General features: G+C 39.3%; 1 protein-coding gene across 1 annotated transcript; it reads left to right on the top strand.

Moving 5' to 3' along the window:
• Nucleotides 1–1,624: 1,624 nt before the first annotated feature.
• On the top strand, nucleotides 1,625–16,925 carry LOC131935169 (neuronal acetylcholine receptor subunit alpha-10). Its single transcript, XM_059291538.1, has 11 exons — nucleotides 1,625–1,697; nucleotides 5,112–5,296; nucleotides 7,020–7,129; nucleotides 9,853–10,052; nucleotides 10,995–11,118; nucleotides 13,152–13,276; nucleotides 14,035–14,121; nucleotides 14,740–14,858; nucleotides 15,249–15,458; nucleotides 16,264–16,368; nucleotides 16,740–16,925. The coding sequence occupies exons 1-11, from the start codon at nucleotides 1,625–1,627 to the stop codon at nucleotides 16,923–16,925; spliced, it is 1,524 nt and encodes a 507-aa protein (XP_059147521.1).
• Nucleotides 16,926–18,274: the final 1,349 nt, after the last annotated feature.

Below are 18,274 nucleotides of genomic sequence, written 5' to 3'. Positions count from 1 at the left end.
ATTTATGAAATGTATGCAATCGGCCAAAACCAATACAAATTAGTTTAAAAAACAACATAAATACCATTGAAAAGCCGGGTTTTTAACGGAGTCATTTAAGTCTTTTAATCAATGTGTGCAATTAATATGGTGTTATGTTGACTAATTATGTATATCATTTGGTTTTATTTTTTCTAATAGGTAGCCTATGTTATTTTAAATGTGTCTGACTTTTAGCTATTTAGTTATTTCCTTGCTTTGTCACTAATATCGTTAAACCTGAAGTAAAGCACTTTGCGTTTTGACCAATAACTATTTTATAAAATATTCTTCTAAAAATGTATACCATTAAAAATATATAGACCGATAATTCACGTGTAACGGGTACCAACGGCTAGTTTATAATAAAACACAAATAACATAAATCAGAAACTCATATGCCCGCTATGCAGACAAAATACAATAGAAACAGAAACACATCTTTTTAGAATGTCCTACCATCCAGACTATGAAAACGACCTTAAGGACCAAAATATTTGAAAAAAAAATATTTGCAACGTGGACGTAGATGTAACTTTAAATGAATTCCCAAAACACAAAGATAGGACCGATTTAGAAGAAAAAGCAAGAACGGTTTGAAGTTTTTCACCAACACGTACTTACTATTTATTACCTCCCTGTATATACATTGCATATAAAATGTTTTAAATGGCCCTCTATACTTTTTGTGTATATACATTTTGTGTATAAGTTTTATGTGCATAAGCTTTGTTTCTAAAGTTAAAACTAACAAAAATTAAAATGATCGTTTATTATGTGGACGTGTTTGAAAACCACGAAGGAAATACGGTTACATTGGTTCTTGAGTGTTCTTATACACACTGAAGACTCTCATTAACTTCATAAAACACAGGCAGCATTCTTTTTTTGTGTGGTTTAATCCAAACTATGGGATCACTTCACTGCGAGTAGACGGAAGTCTAGAGTCGGTTAGTTTGTCATTTGAGGGGGGACGGGATGGCATGGGACAGGCACGGTGCCCCAGGGGGTATCACGCCTGTATTGCTGTACGGGGGGGGGGGGGGGGTGGACGCAGAGGGGGGGGGGGTCTAGGTATTATGGCGGGGCATCAAGCCTGTAATGTTGGATGGGGGGGGGGGGTGGATCTATGTCTGATGGCGGGCATCAAGCCTCTGTATGGGGGGGGGGAGATGAGGTCTAAGTTTGATGGTGGTTATCCCGTGGGTCGCTTCTGTGTTCAGCGTTTACACAATGTGTGAGAAAAAAATCAATCATATTCACAGGGTCAGAGCAGGGGGGGGTGTGTAGTAGCGCAGGGTGTCGCTAGGGTACAATTCATCTATCAAATTGTGTTTGTGCTCGTATAAAAGAGTCATTAGTGCTATTAGACGCTGCTGTTGTTGTACCAGTGTATTGCGTCGTACCAAGTGACGAGTGTTGTTTTATAAGGCGGCATAGTGGTCATTTCTAGGAATGTGTAATGTATTGATGCTATATTTGGCGTGTGTTAGTTTGGATTTAAACTGTAACATTAAGCAACGAGGGACGTCAACTTCACGTTTGTTCTCAGGTGAAAGCTCAGGTGGAGCCATGACGTACAGAGCCAGGTGTTGACTGATGGGACATGGGCCCAGGACTGGGCTTGGTGGCATCATGTTTCTGTTGCCTGATGTGTCTCGTCCCTGCTCTCAGGCCCGGTAAGTTGAGTCAGGAGGCAGACGTACTAGCGTCTCTGCCAACATATTCTGCTAATCGACACAATCGCTTCCCTCTCTGCCACCAGATTCTGCTAGTCTACACAAATCTCTCCTCTCTCTCTCTCTGCCACCAGATTCTGCTACTCTACACAAATTTCTTCCCTCTGTCCTTCCGATCCAAATCTTTCTGCCAACTAGTCTATGTGCTTACTGTATCAGTCAAGGCGAGTCATTATATTATGAAAGATAAATTTAGCAAATTAGATAAGATGTTTAAGTTCTTATAGAAAAGTAGAATTATATGCATTTAGCCTATAGTTCCTCAAAAGAAGGATTAAGTGTGTGCCTGGTCCAGTAGGAAAAGATTTGAAGGTTTCTGTTAAATAAGACCCTAAGAAGATACAGCACTGGTACCATGGCTGATGGTATCTCTAATGTGGTTGTGTTGTTTAGACCACCGCCACTGTCTGGTTGTGTAGACCACAGCCACTGTGTGTTTGTTTAGACTACCGCCACTGTGGTTGTTTAGACCACCGCCACTGTGGTTGTTTAGACTACCGCCACTGTGGTTGTTTAGACCACCGCCACTGTGTGGTTGTTTAGACTACCGCCACTATGTGGTTGTTTAGACCACCGACACTATGTGGTTGTTTAGACCACCGCCACTGTGTGGTTGTGTTGTTTAGACCACCGCCACTGTGGTTGTTTAGACCACCGCCACTGTGTGGTTGTGTTGTGTAGACCACCGCCACTGTGTGGTTGTGTCGACACACACTGAGGCGTGTGAATCTCTACACAACTACCATCGACCAGTGAGTGAGTAAACAGGTCGTGTACGTTCTTATCGCCCTTGGCTCTTACGGGTGATTTCCCTTTCCTATTAAGGGTGATCGCTAATATCACGAGTGCCTCGCTAGGACAGCTGACTCAGGAGAAAATAGGGCAGATGACTGAGGCAAATATAGGGCAGATGACTGAGGAAAAATAGGGCAGATGACTAAGGCAAAAATAGGGCAGATGACTGATGCAAATATAGGGCAGATGACTGAGGGAAAGTAGGACAGATAACTGAGACAAAATAGGGCAGATGATTGAAGCAAAATACGCAACTAAAGTAAAACCGCATGCATCAGAAAGATCCTGCGAATTCACTGGCGTAAAACCATCAGAAGTGATGTTCTATGGAAACGGACAAATCATCTGCCAGCTGAAGTAGAGATCCTCCAGAGAAAATGGAAATGGATTGGCCACACACTCAGGAAGCCTGTATCCAGCATAACAAGACAGGCCCTCACCTGGAATCCACAAGGCAGGAGGAGAGGTAAACCAAGAAAGACCTGGAGACGTGACCTGGAAGAAGATACCAAGAAGATTGGATACACCTGGGGACAGATGGAGAGACTAGCCCAGGACAGAGATGTCTGGAAAGCTTATGTCAGTGACCTATGTCCCAGGAGGGACGACAGGCAAATCTAACCTAAAGTAAAACCTAAAAAAAAACATGGCTGAAGATGCAGTATCGATGTGTGTTGTGTAAAAAAATTGTAAATCCCACATTAAAGTACACTGCTATGAATAGACGACGTTTTATCTATGATACCACCAATACAATGTGCTGAACAAATTAGTACATTTTATTTTATAGCGATATCCCGAACAAAAGACCAATGTAGTGATATTTCTGGCCGTATTCGATTTAAAAACATGACCATACTAGATAGTATGGTATCGTTCATCAACTGTTGACAGCTGACTTGTAATCACAATGTACAAATGGACTCGTTTGTAATGTACGCCACGGGCCAGATTAAATAAAACTCATCAACAAAACTTACATAAAATACAACAAATCAAATCTACAACATGATGAGTACTAACTACATAAGAATATCTATATCATAGAACAAGCCTCAGAAAATATCTACTACATTACATTGTGAATAAAGGCATAAAAAATAAAATTATAAGGATACATGACAAGGGCAATTTGTATAAAACAGACATATCAATCAAGTATATGATGAAAACGAGCAAGTGTCCGATTTGTCAGGCCAATACAAATGACCTTTGACCAGCGGGGCCAGACGACCAGAGCCTCGTTCAAGAGATCGTGAAGGTCACGTGGGAAGAGCAATGTGATTTTCATTGGATGCCAATCCTGTAGGGACCCACCTCCAAAATAGAAATGTCTGGGTGTAATTCACGCGCTGGAGGGGGGGGGGGGGGAGGTTTTTGGACGTGGAAAAACATCCCAGCGAGTTAAGGATGAAATATTCAGCCCCGTTGTTGGGCCGTGTAAGATGGTTTGACTTTTATTGCTTTGTTTCGATGCTAGGCAGGCGTAGCGTAGATTTCTTGTAAGCTTTTTGGGGTTTCGCAAGTCGAAAAACTGCAACATACTAACTTTTAACATTTGGGGTTTTGCAAGCAGAAAAACAACATACCAACTTTTAACATAAGCTTTTCAGAGTTTGCAAGTAGAAAAACAACAACATACTAACTTTTTAACATAAGCTTTTGGCAGTTTGCAAGTAGAAAAACAACAACATACTAACTTTTAACATAAGCTTTTGGAAGTTAGCAAGTAGAAAAACAACAACATACTAACTTTTAACATAAGCTTTTTGGAGTTTGCAAGTAGAAAAACAACAACATACTAAATTTTAACAAAAGCTTTTTAGGGCTGACAGGGACTAGAAAACCAACATTGTAACTTGTAACATAAATTAAGCATGATTTGCAGTTACTAGAAAATCAACATTCTCGCTCGTGTTATAAGCTTTGTGAGAACTGGTTGACAATAGAAAACAAACATACGAACTTGTAACATAAATTCAATGGCCTACTGTGTAGCAAGGAGTATAAACATCAAATCACTAACTGGTAACATACAGCTGTAAATAAAACTTTATTTTATTTTAAGAAGTCATAGCTAGCAAATCGTCATTTATATTTCAGTGTCCATTATTCTGTAACCGCGCGAATTCGAAAAACACAACCAGTTGTAAAATGTAAATTCCGGTATAGTTCGGCAACCGATAAATCTCTTGATAAATTAATCGCTAAAATCAATTTCAGTAAAAAAAAATAATTGATTCCCTTTTTTCCCACCCTTAACAAATTGCATGAGATACCAAAAAATAGATGTACACCATTGGCCTCCCTTATTTTCCTGTCACATTGAAACCCACGCAAAAAAATCACAACGAGGGATGTAAACCTGGCTTGTGTTATCTCCCTGTTTTAACTGAGTACGCTATATTCATCTGAGTGTGATCAGGTCATTGTTAGGGTAAGAATTATTTACCCCCAAACTCTACGCCGCTGGTAAAATTTGTTACATTTTAAAAAATTTAACCATAATTGAAGAAATTATTCCTCCTTGACCTTGACCCTGTCTCGTGTTATCTGCAGCGGGGTCATCAGAGAAGACCTTGATCCGTGACCTTCTCCACCGCTACCAGCAGGAGGGCACGTCAGGACGGCCGGTCGTCCACCCACGGGACACGATCATGGTCAACTTCAGCCTCTCCCTCATCCAGATCTTGGACGTCGATGAGAAGAACCAGGTGCTCAAGACCAATATTTGGTATCACTATGTAAGTAGGTCAAACGATCGTTTCACGGTGTAAGTAGGTCAAACGAACGTTTCACTATGTAAGTAGGTCGATCCCACACTTCACTATGTAAGTAGGTCAAACAAACGTTTCACTATGTAAGTAGGTCGATCCCACACTTCACTATGTAAGTAGGTCAAACAAACGCTTCACTGTGTAAGTAGGTCAAACAAATGCTTCACTATGTAAGTAGGTCAAATGAACGCTTCACTATGTAAGTAGGTCAAGCGAACGCTTTACTGTGTAAGTAGATAAAACGAATACTTCACTATGTAAGTGGGTCTAACGAACGCTTCACTATGTAAGTAGGTCAAACGAATACTTCACTATTTAAGTAGGTCAAACAAACGCTTCACTGTGTAAGTAGGTCAAACAAATGCTTCACTATGTAAGTAGGTCAAATGAACGCTTCACTATGTAAGTAGGTCAAACGAACGCTTTACTATGTAAGTAGATAAAACGAATACTTCACTATTTAAGTAGGTCAAACGAACGCTTCACTATGTATATAGGTCAAACGAACGCTTCACTGTGTAATTAGGTCTAACGAACGCTTCACTGTGTAATTAGGTCTAACGAACGCTTCACTATGTAAGTAGGTCGATCGCACATTTAAATATAAGTAATTCGATCCAACACTTCCATATGTAAGTAGGTCAACCCCACACTTCCACATGTATGTTGGTAAATCACACACTTCACGGTGTAAGTAGGTCAATTCCACACTTCATTATGTGAGTAGGTCGATCCCACACTTCGATATGTAGGTAGGTCAATCCCACACTTAACTATGCAAGTAGGTCAATCCCACATTTCACTATGTAAGAAGGTCGATCCCACACTTCGCTATGTAAGTAGGTCGATCCCACACTTCGCTATGTAAGTAGGTCGATCCCACTACGTATATCCCAACCAGCACATTCTAAAATATCGACAAACCCTTACCAGAGGCGTAGCGACCCTTCCCGTCACCCGGGGACAAAACTTTCGATTTGCACCCCCCCCCCCTCAAAGTTTCGATTTGCACCCCCCCTCAAACGAATTTTCGATTTGCACCCCCCTCCCCCCTCAAACTTTCGATTTCCATCCCCTTCAACCTTTGAATAATGTTTATGAAAAAAATTCTGTCTCTGTCGAATAGTGAGAGGCGGGCACATACGAATCGTTCGGCGGGCGCCATGGCGCCCGCATGCATGGGGTTGGGAACCCCAGTCCTACGAGATTTGCTTTGTGCTTGGCTGTCTAACGAATTTTTTTGCTGAAGTTCTTTGTAAAGGCGGAGGCGATTCTACTTCGACTTTGCCCTAATCTTAAGATTAGAGCGTATCAAACAAAAGTTTTTAAAACTGTTCATTAACACCCATATGAGACTACTTTTAGTTGTGAGTTTATTTTATCTTCTGATTGGGTTGCCTTGCCAAGTTAGAGAGCCTCATCAGCACTACCCCCCCCCCCCCTCCTACACCCTCCACCACCACGCCAACCCCACAAATAGGTAGCGCAAGAGTAACTTCATTCTGAATACCATATCTCTACTGCAACGCAATAAGTAGGAGACAAGCATTATTGTAAACACCGTCGTGAAGTCCAATACGTTACCTACAGAAAGTCTCATAAAAGGTTTGCAATATAAAACCGTCGTGTCGTCCGAAATAAACCGTCGTGTCTTGTAATCACATGACGTCACTTCCTGGTCTTGTTCCAGAGATGGCGAGACATCCTGCTACAGTGGAACCCCAAGCTGCATGATAACATCACCAGCATACGTGTGCCTTCAGAACAAATTTGGCTCCCTGATATTGTACTTTATAACTTGTAAGTATATCAGTATAAATGTCTTACTAATTTTTAACTTGTAATTATATCAGTATTAACGTCTTACTACTTTATAATTTGTATGTTAGAATCTGATTAGTCTACGTTACATCTTGTATGTCAGTATATGATTACTCTATAGTTTTATATAAGGATATTTTATACTTTACATTATAATGTGAATGTAAGGATAACTAAACCCTCAGTTATTGTTGCAGAAATGCTACACGTGGGCATGTGGGAATCGGGGGCACTTGGAGGGAGGGGGCTTAAAATACAGGGGTGGGGGGGGGGGGGCGTAGACTGGTCAAAATATATATTTTGTACATTAATTATATTTTTTTTTTCTATTTTGTTCGAGGGGAGGGGGTGGGGGCGGTGGAAGTGCTTTGGGGGAGGGGAGGTGCATTGCCCTCACGAAGAATTCCCGAAAGAAACTCTGAGCTCTCTTTAACTTGGAAGTCTTTCAGAATAAAGGAAGATAATCTCCACCTCTTTTAAAAAAAGATAATCTCCACCTCTTTTAAAGGAAGATAATCTCCACCTCTTTTAAAGGAAGATAATCTTCACCTCTTTTAAAGGAAGATAATCTCCACCTCTTTTAAAGGAAGATAATCTTCACCTCTTTTAAAAGAAGATAATCTCCACCTCTGTTAAAGGAAGATAATCTCCACCTCTTTTAAATGAAGATAATCTCCACCTTTTTTAAAGGAAGATAATCTTCACCTCTTTTAAAGGAAGATAATCTCCACCTCTTTTAAAAGAAGATAATCTCCACCTCTGTTAAAGGAAGATAATCTCCACCTCTTTTAAATGAAGATAATCTCCACCTCTTTTAAAGGAAGATAATCTCCACCTCTTTTAAATGAAGATAATCTCCACCTCTGTTAAAGGAAGATAATCTCCACCTCTTTTAAATGAAGATAATCTCCACCTTTTTTTAAATATTTGATAGAAAAAATAAATAAAACGATAAGCGGACGATCGCATGGACGTCGAGACTAAAGTATTAAGTGTCCAGTCTGACGTCATCGCCTCCATCTTTTCTCTCGGCCGAAGCAGATTGTGGATGCTGGACCGTGTCACTCTGACCTGGAGCGGTCTCTTTTAATTTCATCGCGTGCCCGGCTACATATCGAACCTCCGGTCATTTATTTTATTTCCAGATATCCCCCTATGGTGCTAGCACTATTCAGGACGTAAGGGAGGAAGGGGGTGGGAAAAAAGGTCAGATAACCCAGAAAGCTTTACTCACGTGTAATTACTTCCCTTTTCGCTTGTCTCGCCCTCTCCCACTCTCAACCGTTTTTTCATTGATGAAGAACTTGATAGAAACAAAGAGATTTCTCTCCGACTTGTTTTCCTTCATTGGATGAGACCCGCTCGGCTCTCGGCCGTGAGGGACTTGAGACGATCTCGTCAAATCTCATTATACCGGGCCGAGATCTCGACACGTCACTTCCCCTGCGTAATTCAACGAATCTCGCCAGTCACTCTTGATACCCAGATAACTGTTGAAGGTTTCAACTTTTTTTTCTCGGGAGTTCTTTCCCCTCCAGTGTGTAGGCAGACTGGCGTTGTCTGATAAATCAACGAGTACCCTGCCACGCTAACGCCCATGGCCTGATCTTTTATTTTCTTAATTAAAAATTGATTGCCGTCCGTTAATGAGTAGTGGTCACCTAGACTAGATAATTGAATTTCTTCGTCTGTTTGAATCGATCTTCTGATAGATTATTCGTTTAGCGTGGGACGCCCAACAAAAGAAATAAAAATACACGCAACCTCTTACTAAGGAAAAATATACTACTGTATACAAATGTGTACATCAAGATATACAAAGGGTACATATTAACATAGAAAGGTTGATCACAACAGCTAAGTAATATTGATAATGTGTATGTGCTTAACAGTGTTTCTTCCAGATTTTTTTCTCCGGTGGGGGCACTTGATATTTTCGGGGTAGGAGGGAGGGCGGACAATTGTAGAGGTATATGTTTTCTATATAAATTCCATATCATTCGGGGGGGGGGAGGGTGGTAGACTTTCTTCGGGCAAAGAAGAGATACCTGGAAGAAACTCTGGTGCTTAAGCTCATAAATAAGTTAAACTCCTCACACTAAACTTGCTCACCTTCTAACACACAAGATGCACCTTCAGTACCTCACAAAACTAGGTAGCTGTTTAAAATGCAAGTTATAAATTTAAAATACTACCACTGGCTAACGTTTGTGTATACCACAATATTTACTTCCGTCTGAATTTAACTATTTAACCGATTCGCGTGAGACTTTAAAGCTGCTCATAATACGTATGACGTAAAAAACCTTACACCTGCTTACATGACGTAAAAACCTTACACCTGCCTACATGACGTAAAAACCCTTACACCTGCTTACATGACGTATGGATTCTCTCGTGAAGTATTAAACCTACTCGTGAAATATATGTAAACAGTTTATAGGACGTATTAAAACTAATCACGTGACTTATTACACTTGAAATCGTGACGTATAACACCTGAATTCGTGACGTTTTACACCTGTCTTCGTGACGTATCAAATCTACTCACGTGCCTTACTAAATATAACTCACGAGACGTCTTACCACACCTCGTCACAAGTCGTCTTACCACACTCTCCACGTGACGTCTAACCACACTGTCCACGTGCCTAACACATAGTCTACGTGACGTCTTACACCTCATCACGTGATGTTCCCAGCGCCGACAACCGCCTATCAGAGCAGCGTGAAGCCCTTGTTGTGGCTGACCACACGGGCCACCTACTGTGGATGCCTCAGGCCATACTCAACAGTTCCTGCGACTTCGACACCCTCTTCTTCCCCTTTGATGAGCAGACGTGTCACCTCAAGTTTGGCTCCTGGAGTTACAACGGCGACATGCTCAACATTGACTTTATAGGTGAGTACTTGATTGGTGAGGACAAGTGTATTAGAGAGGGGGGGGGGCATGCTCAACATTGACTTTATAGGTGAGTACTTGATTTGTGAGGACAAGTGTATTAGAGAGGGGGGGGGGGCATGCTCAACATTGACTTTATAGGTGAGTACTTGATTGGTGAGGACAAGTGTATTAGAGAGGGGGGGGGGGCATGCTCAACATTGACTTTATAGGTGAGTACTTGATTGGTGCTCAGTTCATGTGTGGTAGGTAGTGGGGTGATGCTCAACATTGACTTTATAGGTGAGTACTACATATGTGTTTTGGTACCTGACTTGCGTTGGGGAAAGTAAATGCAGCTGGGCATTGTGCTTACCACACCATCCCTACATATGTCGACGTCAACAACAGGTGAACTCTGCTTCATCTGCCCAATGGTTCGCCAAGTCTAGAAAGGAATCTTTTTAATAGTTTTTACTTCATATTTGAGTATACATGAAACAGCTACTTGAAGCATGAAGCAATTATATCCGATTTGAAATAACAGACCCTCATAATAACAAAATTAGTTTATCGAATTCTCACTTCTTTGCCAACTTTATTAACTGTACTATAAATTTAACAGTCGTGTTTATTTGAAGCAGTTTTGTAATATTTTAATTATAGTAAACATTTTGACAAAAAAATTAAGTAAAGTTTTTTTTAATATATTTTTACTTCTAGATCTAAATTGTTCTTTGTATTGTGTGATATACGTGTTGTTTATTATTAGATTTATTTTAAAGATCTCTGTATATTTGTATACATTTCTCTTGTAAGTAGTCCCACTTCTCTATACACCCAAGTATGGCCTCCGCTTGTAAAAAAATCTGGACAGTGCAACACACGCTAACACAGGAAGTTGACCCCCGTCAATTTTTAATGCTTCTATTTTTAGACCTTGTGGTATTTCCTCAGACCAAGTTCGCCAGATGGATCTCAGCGACTACATGAAATCCAACGAGTGGGACGTGGTAGAGAACAGCGCCGTTAAACACGTCAAGTTCTACACCTGTTGCCCCGAGCCATACCCGGATATGACGTTCACGTAAGGGTTTTTGATCGGACAGCTGCCACACTCAAATCTCGTTGATGAGGCTTTTTTTTTAGTTTTTCTAGTTTTCTTTTTTTTTTGCATCTAATATATAAAGCTCAGTTCTGTATGTAATGCATTTGTATGTCGTTGGAATTGTACGAATTTAAAAGTTAGAAAATTATCGTGCGCATTTGTCTAAATTTATGAGCTAAAAAATTACTATTGAAAGTGTTGGGAAATAATTTTCATTTTTCAAATTATAGTAATAATTGTCGGCATGTTCATTAAACACAAGTTTTAAAAAAAATATCATCTTTTACAAAAATTCTAATTATGTCTTTATTTAGTCCTATAGCACTTACTTCCCTTTGATAAATTAGGAAAAACACAATTACTTCCTTTTATAAAACCATTGCATTCCGTGAAAATAATTTACTTTTTAATTACTTTGTTTTGATGTTGGGAAAAAAAATAATTACATAATTAGCGGGGATTGATCAAGTGCAAATGTTGATGGTATTTTACGGATAAGCTTGGAGTATTAAAATTGTTTATTAAATTGAAACAGGCGCGTTCGTTTAAGTGAGTGCAAAAGACTGTGAATAAGTTGGGGTACTATAGTCGTTCATTAAGCTAAAACAGGTGATTCCGCCCCGGGCTTTTATGTTCGCGTTAGTGTTTTCTTTGTGTTTAGGTGGGTTTGCGTTAGTGGTTGCGTTTTAATTTGGTTCGTTTTTGTTCTTTCTTTTTTCGTTTTTGTTTGTGTTTTTTTTTTGTTTGGGTTTGTATTTGTGTTTTTGGTTGGTTTTGCGTTTGGATTTGGTTTGTTTTCGTTTGCTTTTTTCGTTGATTTTTTTTTGTTGGTATTGGTGTTTGTGGTTGGGTTTGTTGTTAGGTTTTTGTTTTCGTTTGCTTTTTTGTTTGTTTTTTCTTTGTGTTTGTATTGGTGTTTGTGGGTGTGGTTGTGTTTGTTGTTAAGTTTTTGTTTTCGTTTGTATTTGTAATTGTGTTAGCGTTATGTTTGCGTTTTGTTGTTTTGGTTTTGGTTGGTTGTGGTTTGGGTGTGCAATGCCGGGTTTATGATGATTACTAAACACACAGGTAATGGTCTTTAACAGAAAGGTTTTTCACAGAAGCCAGAGCAGGGCCTGGCCGGGACGGCTAGTATTCAATAAAAACAATTCCGAACATTTTAATTAAAATATTGTAAACTGAAACTAATTATTTTAAAATATTTTAAAATAAAATGTAATTATTTATTAAAAGTAATAATTAACCTTTTACTAGTTTTTCGACTAAAAAGACCAATAATACCTGCGAGTAGAACAAAATTACGTTTTAAATTACAATTCCCAATTTTACTGTTAGCCAACAGCTTTCTTAAATTCAAACGCGTTATTCCTGTAACTATTTTTATTTGTCTGCATGTACGTGTCAAAATGTAGGTATGTCTGTCTGCTCATCTGTAGTTTGTCTGTACTGGTCTGTCTGTACCAAAGCCTGTCTGCACCAAAGTCTGTCTGTACCAAAAGTTTGTCTGTACCAAAGTCTGTCTTTACCAAAGTCTGTCCCAAAGTCTGTCTGCACCAAAGTCTGTCTGCACCAAAGTCTGTCTGTACCAAAGTCTGTCTTTACCAAAGTCTGTCCCAAAGTCTGTCTGCACCAAAGTCTGTCCCAAAGTCTGTCTTTACCAAAGTCTGTCCCAAAGTCTGTCTGCACCAAAGTCTGTCTGTACCAAAGTCTGTCTGTACCAAAGTCTGTCTGTACCAAAGTCTGTCTGTACCAAAGTCTGTCTGTAGCAAAGTCTGTCTTTACCAAAGTCTGTCTGTACCAAATATTGTCTGTACCAAAGTCTGTCTTTACCAAAGTCTGTCTGTAGCAAAGTCTGTCTTTACCAAAGTCTGTCTGTAGCAAAGTCTGTCTGTACCAAAGTCTGTCTGTACCAAATATTGTCTGTACCAAAGTCTGTCTTTACCAAAGTCTGCCTTTAACTAAGTCTGTCTGTAACTAAAGTCTGTCTGTACCAAAGTCTTATCTACTTCCAGACTACGCCTGAAGAGAAGAGTTGCTTTCTATACCTTCATCCTCCTGTTGCCCTGCGCCCTTCTCTCCCTCCTGACCATGGTCATCTTCTGGGTCCCTCCTGAGTCGCCAGCCAAGCTACAGTTGGGTGAGTGGTTCTCATATCTGTGTACATAATACGTGACGTTCAAATCACATACGTGTACGTCCTACATGCCGCACAGTTCACATCTGCCTCAACGATATCACAAATCATTTGTTGATGCCATTGAATGATTTTTAAATAGAAATAACTTCTTACCCGATTCAAAAAATATTCAAAATACAAATAAAATCATTAAAAACAAACATCTTCTATAGCTATGATTTCAACATCTTTTAAAAACAAATAATGATTTCATTGTAGTTAAGTAAAAAAAAAAACAAAAAACAACAAAGCAAACAAGGAATGCTCCATGTAACATACTGTTAATTACTTTGGTTAAGTTAAAACGTTAATTACAGTGGTTAAGTTAAAACGTTAATTACTGTGGTTAAATTAAAATGTTAATTACTGTGATTAAATTAAAATGTTAATTACTGTTTTTAAAAAAAAAAAAAAAGCATAATGTGCACCACAAACGAGTTAGAAAATCTGATGTATATGTGTATGTCCCAGTAAAGATCTGATGTATATGTGTATGTCCCAGTAAAGATCTGATGTATATGTGTATGTCCCAGTAAAGATCTGATGTATATGTGTATGTCCCAGTAAAGATCTGATGTATATGTGTATGTCTCAGTAAAGATCTGATGTATATGTGTATGTCCCAGCAAAGATCTGATGACTATGTGTATGTCCCAGTAAAGATCTGATGTATATGTGTATGTCCAAGTAAAGATCTGATGACTATGTGTATGTCCCAGGTATGAACATATTCCTCGCCTTCTTCATCCTCCTCAAGTTGTTGGCGGCCTTCACACCTAGAGCAGCCACCTCGCTGCCTCTTATAGGTAACTTTTTTGTTGTATGCTGGTCTAGTGTGTAGAATGTCCTACAGCATAATGTATGGCGTCCTACGAGTTATGTGCTGCCTTTCGTGTGTGTCGTCTAACTTGTATGTGTCCAACATGTCTGTCGTCTAACTTCTACTCTGTCATCCGATACGACATATGTTCTCTTATATGACACGTTATGTCTAACACTATGTTAACCCAGACACGGTCACTGTATGTGGTATCTCGAGACTCGGTGTTATGTGTATGTTAGTTTAATTAGTATGTTACACGTGGTCTGTACATGACATCTACATGCTTCATGACGTTTTTATGTTTTGCATAACATTTGGTTAAATAATTGACATGACATTTCGTTTCATGAACTACATGGCATTTTGTCTCCATGCATTACAATATATGTCATGTTTCACAATAGATTTGTTTATCATGCTCGACAAGGAATTCTATTCAAATGACCTTCATGACATTTAGTTTCCATGTCCTAGATGATGTTTTAGGTATTATCAGACATGTTTTTGACATAAACGAGATGACATGTTGTTGACATAAACAAGATGACATTTTGTCCAAATGCTCACGTGACCTTTACCCTCCGTGTCCTACCTGCCACAGGTGTGTACTTCTGCCTGAGTATGATCATGATCACCCTGTCGACTGTCCTGGCCTGTCTGTCTGCCAACATGTACCTCAGGGGCGTCAGGATCAACAGGGCGCCACGGTGGCTGCGCTCTGTGAGTCACACGTTTTATGTACATTAACACATAGACAAAACATATTTTCTTCATTGTAGTGAAACTTTCACAATTAAAGGGAAATAATCAAACAAAAAATAAAATATTTTGAAAATGTAAGACTTACTTCCCCTGGATATTTTTACGATTATGATGTAGATTAGACGGGTTATATAAAAATATTAGGTACGTTTTAGTGGGGAGAACTCTGGGACATTTCCTTATGCAAATAGAAAGATGGTGTCTAATGAGATAAGAAGGATTTTTTTTTTAGTTTTGTGCTTCCATGAAATTATGTCAACGATGAAGATATATATTTAGAAAGAGGTAGAAGTGAGACTGTCATGATTTATTGGCAGACTTTAAAAAACAATATGTCCTGTGTTCCAGTGTATCATCGATACTGCTGCCAAAATCCTGCGCGTGAACGAGGTGACGGAAGAGCGACGTCATCACCCGGTCACGCCCAGAAAAACCTGGTCCACCTACGTCACGGGCGAGAAGAGCCAATCGGATCCCGAGACGTTGGTAGCTAAGACACACCTCCTGGAGTGTCAGTCCAGCTTCCGGTTGGAGAGAAAATATTATGGCGCCTTCAATGTGAGTCTAGTTTAACCAGGTATTGTATCAGGGTCAGGGGCGTAGCGAGGGGGGGGGGGGCGGGGGTGCGGATCGCACCGGGTGACACCATTTAGGGGGGTGACACCAAGGCAAAAAATAGCAAAATAAATAGAGAAAAACTTAACGGGGGGGGGGGGGGTGCAAATCGAAAACTTGATGGGGTCGCTACGCCTCTGGGGGGTGACACCATTAAGTGCCGCACCGGGTCACACCCGACCTCGCTACGCCACTGATCAGGGTTAGTTTGATTAATTAATCAAAGGGTCTAGTTTAGCCAGTTTTTAATATCAGGGTTAGTTTGATTAATTAATCAAAGGGTCTAGTTTAGCCAGGTATCATTCCAGGGTTAGTTTGAATTAATCCTGTTGTAATCCGCGTATAAAGTTACCTTGATACTAGAAGTTAACTTACTGACGTGAAAAATTAAATATACATTTGTGTAAAACGTCACATCTTAGTGGTGTGACGCTCATTTGGAAACTATAGTGACTGGTGGTCTCAGATCACGTGATATTAGTGGTTTGTCTGTAGCACTGTCAATAGTAGACATAAACGACGATAGTGGACGGTAGTGGGCGGTAGTGGACGATTCATAGTAATTCAAATAAATATTGCTGATTAACCACGGGCTTTTCTAAATAGTTGGGATAAATGTGTTAAATGATAACTCTACCATCATTGACTTCTAGGAAATGCGACAGTAAATATTTTGACATGTGATTTCATGTTGTAACATCTGACCTCTATGAATGGTGACGTTATATATTTTGACCTTTAATTCCAGGATGTGACAGCTGACTTCTGCGAGCCTTCAACATCCACAGCCTTCCCGCCATGCCCAGACAATATGGCCGGCCTGTATGCCGAGAATTCCACGCTACTAGAAGACGTTAGTAAGATTTGTATAGCCGTCAGATGCGTTCAGTCCATAGCTGTCCAAATTATGTCCTTAGCTGTCCAGATTATGCCAATAGCTGTTCATATTATGTACCTTGCTGTCATTTTCATATCTTTAATTATCATTATTATGCTCATGACTGTCATTTATATGATCAGTAGCTGTCGTCGTCGCATATTGTATCAAATAATTTGCTGGCCAGTTTGCTTTAATTGTTATTAGATTTTTCGAATTGTTATATCCGCGTAAATAGTGTAAATATAGGTATAACTTTATGTTTTTAAAGTAATTTACATATTTTTATGTCAATGTTAATAGAATTGACTTGACCACTGTAAGTCACGTGTGTCCCGTCTCCCCAGGTGTGTGAGGTACGTGAGATGATGGACGACGAGGTAACGAGCGACGAGGGCAGAGAGACATACCGGAAGTACGTTCGTGAGTGGCAGCTCATCTCATGCGTGACGGACAGGATTTTCTTCACCTTCTACATCCTGGTCAACGTCATCGGCCTCGTCTTTCTCATACTGAAAAACTATCTGACGTGATGAAACCTTACCTGACATGACGAAACCTTTGAAAAAAAACCTGACATAATAAAACTTTTCTTAAAAAACTGCCTAATATGACAAAACTTTACCGCAACAACTACCATCCCGACGAAAGTTTACTAAAGTCTACTGGACAACATGATCAAACCTTGCTTAACAGTTACACGACACCACAGACTTTACCACAAAAAAAGCACTTTATACCTACTTTACATTTTGTTTTAGAGGACGTGTTCTACACTCTATATTCATTAAATTAGATCAGCACTGTGTCCTCTTCGTTTGACTTTGACAACTTTAATGACATTAATTTGTTAATCTTTGATTACATTAATTTTTTGTAATTATTCAATCTTTAATCGCATTAAGTTGTTAACTATTCACTCTTTAATTATCATCATTTGTTTAATCTTGCACGCATGATGCATGAGTGAAAAATGTAGGAATGAAAGGAAACTGTGGAGAGATGTGGCTTCAGATATATCTTACACACGGTAGACAGCAGACAGCTGTCATCTGTCATGTCATGTCATGCATAACTTAAAACGTTGACCATCAATTGTCTTTGGTCAGGTGTAAACAGACGTGGTATAAAGCTTCAAATTGTAATTATTACTTTCATTTTAAAATCCTGATTTACCATCTAATTATGACTGGCAAGATTTGAAATTGGAAGTTGTCACTTGTTTGATACTGAAGATACGGTTGAATGAGTCAAAGTCTCTAGCACATACAAGTGTTACCTGTACAGCTCACCTGTCACCTGTCACCTGTCACTAGCCACTGACCACACTAAACTCTGCTGCTCTGTAATCAGTGTTATCACTATCAGTGTTAACACTCAAACCTCCCTACAGTTTACCAATGTTTCTTCTGTATTGATTATGTAGCATCATTGCTACACTACAGGTGTCGTAGGTCATGGTACATGCCCGTATCATGTTAATATTTATATTTGACAGCTGTAAAACTAGCTACAACCACAAGACGTCAATCAGCATCCAGTCGTAGAAGTCGGCAGCAGCTATATAATAGAACTATCAATAATAAGACACACAAACTGTGACTACAACTTTATGAACAATAGAATGATTTGCTATGCCTGTTTGTATTAAAACATTGTGTATTTTCTTGACAAAAAATGCAGTTAAAATGTTTTGTAAATAATTTAATAATTAAATTTAATGGACATAAAATATTAAATCCACATATTATTTGAGTTGTATCGTTTTATTAAGACGATCACAGAAGTTGTTTTAATGGATTGTAGGTGATGTTTTAGTCTAAAAGTAACACAAGGTGATAATTTTAGTCTAAAAGTAGCACCAAGTGATGTTTTTAGTCTA

This window comes from Physella acuta, unplaced genomic scaffold, assembly GCF_028476545.2.
Source record: "Physella acuta isolate Inbredline_101_S28 unplaced genomic scaffold, ASM2847654v3 ptg000133l, whole genome shotgun sequence".
Classification (NCBI taxonomy): Eukaryota; Metazoa; Mollusca; class Gastropoda; family Physidae; genus Physella; species Physella acuta.
The sequence above is the reverse complement of the archived record's forward strand: the minus strand, read 5'-3'. Positions and strand labels throughout refer to the sequence as shown.

Coding starts and splice junctions, on each gene's coding strand:
- LOC131935169 (XM_059291538.1), top strand. CDS start 1,625: ATGGGCCCAGGACTGGGCTTGGTGGCATCATGTTTCTGTTGCCTGATG. Junction 11,119..13,151: donor TACCCGGATATGACGTTCAC/GTAAGGGTTTTT, acceptor ATCTACTTCCAG/ACTACGCCTGAAGAGAAGAG. Junction 13,277..14,034: donor GCCAGCCAAGCTACAGTTGG/GTGAGTGGTTCT, acceptor TGTATGTCCCAG/GTATGAACATATTCCTCGCC.